General features: G+C 38.5%; 1 protein-coding gene across 1 annotated transcript in view; it reads right to left on the reverse strand.

Moving 5' to 3' along the window:
• Positions 1-2,095: 2,095 nt before the first annotated feature.
• CORIN (corin, serine peptidase) overlaps positions 2,096-6,149 on the reverse strand; it is a 181,332-nt gene continuing 177,278 nt past the window's right edge. Inside the window, exon 21 of the mRNA XM_015560986.1 lies at positions 2,096-3,852. Within this exon, the coding sequence (XP_015416472.1) occupies positions 3,670-3,852 (183 nt within the window). The 3' untranslated portion in view covers positions 2,096-3,669. The remainder of the gene's footprint in view (positions 3,853-6,149) is intronic.

The raw sequence follows: 6,149 nt of genomic DNA on the forward strand, positions 1-6,149 counted from the left end.
TTTCCCTTCACATGAATATGTTACTGGTCTGAAAAAGCCAATGTGATGACCTTGATGGTATGTTCACAGATGCATTTGTAAGAGAGGATAGGGTTTGACTTAGACAGAGTTTAGGGAATTAAAGTATTTAATTCAGAATCAAATGTTTTTATGAAACATTTTGGATTTTAAGAGAGCATTTTAATTGTCTTAGACATGTAAGTGTTTTCACTGTTTGAGATGTATTTATTTTACTGCGAGACCTCAGATTTCAGAGAAATGCTTTAACTGAGCAGACTCCAATCTGATTTGATTTTTTTTAAGAAAAAAAAAAGTAGTTGGATTGATTAGTTGGAATTCAGAGAGTTCCACATGAAGAAAAAAAAAAGTTATAAACGGCTAATTTCCAGAGGAAAAAAGTTACAAGAGCCCTTTAAACAACAATGTACCTAAAATAGAATAATAGAATATAGTTAGTTATTAATAGCTTTTTATTTCCTGAGATGTTTTTGGTCTTCTGACTGAAGATGCTTAGGCATACCTCTCTGTTCATTTCAGTGTTCTCCTGCGGTGGAGCCTTCATTGGGAAGGGGCAAGGGGGAGGCTAGCCCCCATCAGGTAATGGGTCAACCTGTGTGCAGATGTTCATTGGGGAGCAGAAGCCATGGGTGAGACACAGAATCAGCTGAGCCCGTGGGCCATTTAGCAATATCCTCTCATATCCTAAAACTGACAATAGCCTGATCAAGATGAGACAATCAATGTCAAAACAATCATCAAGAGACCATTAGAGAGTTCATAGTCCTTGCAATGCCATACAACTTTTGGGGGGTTGTAACCTCTAAAAATGAGCTAGGAATTGAGACTAGGACAGGTGGTTCTCAGGATTCCATGAAGTTCTTAGAAAAATTTGTATTTTAATACATTTTAGAACAGAAATATCTATTGTAGGTTAACTGCTGTTGCAAATCATGTATGCTGGCTTTCGCTGGAACAAGAAACTAGTTTATACCAAATAAGGCCAGTTGTAAAATCATGTATTCTTGTTGAGTTCTTTGAAAATTCTACATCGGTTCATCTGAAAATTGTCAGCCACCAATCACTCAGAATTCCCTTCATGAAATCTCCATGCTAATGTTTTGTTTCTTTATCAAAGTTGTCTTAATGACTATTAAACTATTATTCTCAGGACTTTATCTTCTACCTGCTGCCTACTGTCCTATTTTTGTAGCCTTCTGATATTATTGTAAATAGTCTTTTATATAGACCAATTTCCAGAACTTTCAAAATCCCACATAGCTAATGGAAGTTGCTTTCTGCTTCCTTATAGATTTTTATTTTAAATAAACTGTTTAATAAATAATGTGATACAAAACTGTCATCCCTCCTCTGGATACTCACTGAATCCAACTGTAATTGGTACCAAAACTTAGAAGGAAAATCTCTAAGTACACCTTTTTTAGTTACAAACTCAATGCCCTGAACAGAGGTGAAGCTATCATGTATTTAATATAATCTTTATATATTTGCTACAAAAATTGTATTTTCTTTATGGATGTTAAAGTGTATTTTTAAATTTTTGAAAAATTCTGGGTTCTTAAATACATCTGCCTCCCAGATGAAAAGGAACGGGTATCTGTTCTAAGCCTTTAAATGGTTTCATTTACATGTCAAAAACTCTTACACAGGTTACCCAAGCTGATGTGAACTGTTGCATTTCGGTATTGAATGTTTTTCACCAAAATTTGAGAAATTAACATAATTGCTCCTAGTAGCCAAAGAAACGTGCTTAATAGTATACATTTGGGGATGCAATTTTACCCCAAAAGACTTACGAAAGAATTGGATCCATTTCCTGAAATGTACTTTAGACATTAAAAATCCTTACACTCTTACCAGGGCTATAGTTTTTGCTGGCTGCTCAATGGGTAATTTGAGAGTATTAGCAACCCTAATTCCAGACTAATCAAGGCGTTATCTGTCCTGTAAAGTAAAAGAGCACGTTCCTGTGAAAGTCCGATAGAAGACAGGTATTTTGATTGGGGAGAAATTGGGTGCCAACTATTATATTGGGAAAGACAATTTTCTGGGACATACTATCCATGCTCCACACACATAAAAAAAGAGAGTATACCATTTTATTTGTATTAATGGTTATTTAAAATAAGTACAACATGTACATTTCACTGAAATCAGTTGAGCAAGGCTAAAAGTCATTACATTAAGTATGTACCTACAACTATAACAAAACAAAACTGACCCATATTATTCAACTTCCATACAGTTGTGACCAAAATTCAATTGCTGGATGTCACATTCTCAATACATTTATACAAACTACAGAACAAGCGATGAATAACATGGAAAGTGTCAAGACAACTTTTTGGATTTCAAATATGTGTGCACGTAGAAAAGAGTACAAAAATACATGTATAAAACTGCAGGTAGTCTCTATGTGGAATGCGGAGGCAGTCCAGGTTGCTGGTGGAGCTTAGTAGGGAATCCTACTTGTTCCAAAGGCATTTGGATGTTGCAAAAATGGGTGCCTGACTGACTAAATTAGGTGCAGGTGATGACTTGTGTTGTGAAGCTTTTTAGTGTGGAAAAAATAACCACTAATCACTAAAGATATTGATGTGGGTAAAGTGGCCTAGTGCTTAAAAGCATCTTTAAACTTTTGCTTTAATTATCGATGGGAAGAATTAGCAACACCAGATATTAAACATCTTTCAGGGAAAATTACAAAATGTTATGCAAAGCTTTCCTGTGCTTTGAGATACATTCCTGTACTTCATTGGTATGGACAAACTGGGAAATATTTCATGGGGTAAGGTGCAATTTAATTTTGTTAAAAATTGCATCTCTGCAGTCTAAGGCAAGTTCTCCTTTGGCAAAGTAGAATCTCAAATTCAATTGTCACATAGGGGGAACCAAATAAAAATATTGCCCATGGATATTTTCCTAGTTTTTGAAATCTCAGTCAGACACTGAACAAACCCCAGCTGTAGGGAGAGTTCTGTGGAGACTTTTCTACCACATTACAACCTTGGCTTACATTCAGAACACGCAACCCTACCATGTCAGTGCTCACTGTGATGTCTAAAGAGCTCTGTGTTCAGTGTGTCTTGCTGCTGCAGCGACCTACAGGGATGCTACTTGTCTTTCATCAGTGCTCAACATTTTAAAGACTTTAGAAGAGTCATAGTCAATAACTTAAGCATGTAAATTATCTTGGCTTTTAATAAATCAAAAGCAAGTCACCAAGGTTAATATGAAAGTTGCCACTATGCTATTGTACCTGAGAAACAAAAGCTGGCAAAGATTGGTCAGCCTGCATCTCAGTGTCCTTTTTTTGTGACTGGATAAGAGGGAACTGTTGCCCTGGCGCCTGCATTACCCTCACTCTCCAGGGCCGGCAATTTCGCACTAGTGGTCAAGGTTAGGCTGACAAAACAAAATAAGCTTTGCTTTAAAAAAAAAAAAAAGACTTTTATCGAACTTGAAGTAAGAAAAATAAAGCTGAATAACATTAGCCTGAAACAAGCATGGAGGCGTGCAGTGCACTGCCCAGCACCCCTGTCCATGTGCCCAGGGAGTGCTTTTCTGTACAGCTGTTTGCAAAAAGTGCTCCACAGCCAAGACCCCGTTTTCTCTGAGTGTCGCTGGCCACGTCTCTGGTCATCTTTGGAATCAGTTTAGGAGGAAGGTGTGAATGTATATTTGTCTCTCAATCCACTTGGTGAAGTAGGACACATTGCTGTAAACTCCAGGCCCCAGGACTTTGGAAAAGCAGACAGAGCCCCATGAAGTTAGGCCAAACAATGTCCACTGTCCTCCAGGCTGCTCACAAACAAGCGGCCCGCCGCTGTCCCCCTGTAATGAATAGCAGGGAACATTAGTCACGGGTATTTCAGAGCCCTAATGGTGTGTGTGTTATCCTGAGGGTACACTACAGCCGAGCCCAGCTTAACCAACCTTTGGGGAAATTTCCACAAAGCTTTTATCGTCAACCTGTGGAGGGACGTGCTCTCCACTCCATAAATAGAACTTCCAAATGGACATTTTAAAGTCTAAAAGGATAGGGATGGCTTGGGAAAAGACTATTTTTTTCTGTGAAATCAGAAGACATTTGTCAGTCATTTCCCGTACTTATCAAAATGTGTCATATTTCTTAAATGTATTGTATCAGAATCAATTCTCTCATAACCACATTATTTAACTTTGACCCATTTTATAAATGTAGAAAGTACCCAGCATGGAACTTACCACGTTCAAGATTCTGACTACGTGAATGAATGCCTTAAGTAAAATACACTCAGGGACCGCATACTGCATTTCTTAATAGTTCCTAGGACCTTGGCAATTAGCATACTTGAATGGAAAATACCACATAAGAATTATTTACTATAAGGTATTTCATTTCTTTATAATCTATATTTCGGATGCATAGAGATTTTCATTCTTGATACTTAAGTTTAGGTGTTGCACTTGACACATATTCGGTTCTTTTGCCACATATAATTAATCTTAAGACCCAACAACTTTAGAAAGTTAATATTTGCTACATCTGAAAGAACAGAGTAGGTTAGAGGGTGTATTCTGCAGCGCCTCAAAAGAAAAGGATTGATACCTTAGAAAATAAGGAAGCAGATATGGTGGAAATTTACAAATACTCCTGGCACTGCAAGCGTTTCAAACTTGGAAGTATATGTATGCTCATTCCCACTTGGCGACACTGAAGAACAACGGTAATCATGTTTACTGATACTTTTCTGAACACTTGCCCTGTATTACCTCGTTTAATCCTCACAAAATCCTTATGTGTTGATGATAGTAATAATGTGATATAATAATTATTATTAAATTTATTTCAGAGATAATAAAAACGAAGCACAACAGGTGTGGAACTTGTTTATTGGCAGGGCTATAATTTAAATTCGGGCAGCCTGGCACCAGGATTCCAGCCCTATAATAACTAGGCTAACTTTCTGCTGAGAAATGTCAGTGAATAGGACTGCTGTTAAGCAAAACTGAATTTTTGCTTGTGCTGTGTGCTTTTGGGGAGGTGGTCATCTTGATATCATAAATTCCTAGTGCCATAAACCGAAGTAACGAGCGTAGACCATGCAAGGGTGTGAATAAATTATTCTGCCTAAAGAGTCCGATTGGAAAACTTTAAGCAAAATTTACTGGAAATATTAGACATACTCCACAATTTTTATTAGACATACTCCACATTTTTTTCTTCTCCCCTTATATAGGAGAAATGCTAAGATGCTGACTTACTTAGGTTGAGCTATTCATTATACCAGAGAGTTGATTAAAATGGGGCATGTTTACAGGTTCGCTCTACACTTCCAGATCAGAAATTTAACCCGATAATTATTTAGCATCTGCTCTTTGCAAGGTTCCTGCTGAGGCCCACACAGAGGGAGGCGCTGTTTTTGTCACCGAGGGGCCGAAAGTCCGCTTTGCTAACCAGAATACCTTTACACGCAAGCCACGTCTAAGGACTGAGACATCCTCACAGGAATGAGCCATTACTTCCAGGTGGGGAAGAACAGACACAGTGCCTTCCTAACACGCGGGTGTGAGGCGGGTTAGCGAGGTGATGGACATTTCTAAGGTAGAGAACAAGAGGCACAGAAGCAGCCATTCAAAACGACCGGGGGAAACAGCTGAGGCCCAGTTTGTCTGGTCTTTCTGGCCCTCTTTTCCTCTAGTAATCCTGGGCTTTGGGCCAAAGTTAATGTTTGGCTTCAGGACTGATCCCGATGATTTCTAGACCTTAACAGAGAGACCCACAGCTTCCAAAGGGCCCCGTTGATAAATCGGAAAGACAACGAGAGGTTCTGGTGAAGAATCTTGCTTCAGACCTAGTCAAACCAGACCTAGCTTTGGTTTGTTTGGTGGTTTATTTTCTACCTGGAGCTGTGTTAGAGAATCTCCGACAGGCATTTAAGATCCCCGCAGTGCCTGTGATCCCACTTCTAGGAATATATCCCAAGAAACCAGAAACACCAATCAGAAAGGATATATGCACCCCTATGTTCATAGCAGCACAATTCACCATAGCTAAGATTTGGAAACAGCCTAAGTGCCCATCAGTAGATGAATGGATTAGAAAACTGTGGTACATCTACACGATGGAATACTATGCTGCTCTAAAA

The sequence above is a fragment of the Myotis davidii genome, unplaced genomic scaffold (genome assembly GCF_000327345.1).
Source record: "Myotis davidii unplaced genomic scaffold, ASM32734v1 scaffold455, whole genome shotgun sequence".
NCBI lineage: Eukaryota > Metazoa > Chordata > Mammalia > Chiroptera > Vespertilionidae > Myotis > Myotis davidii.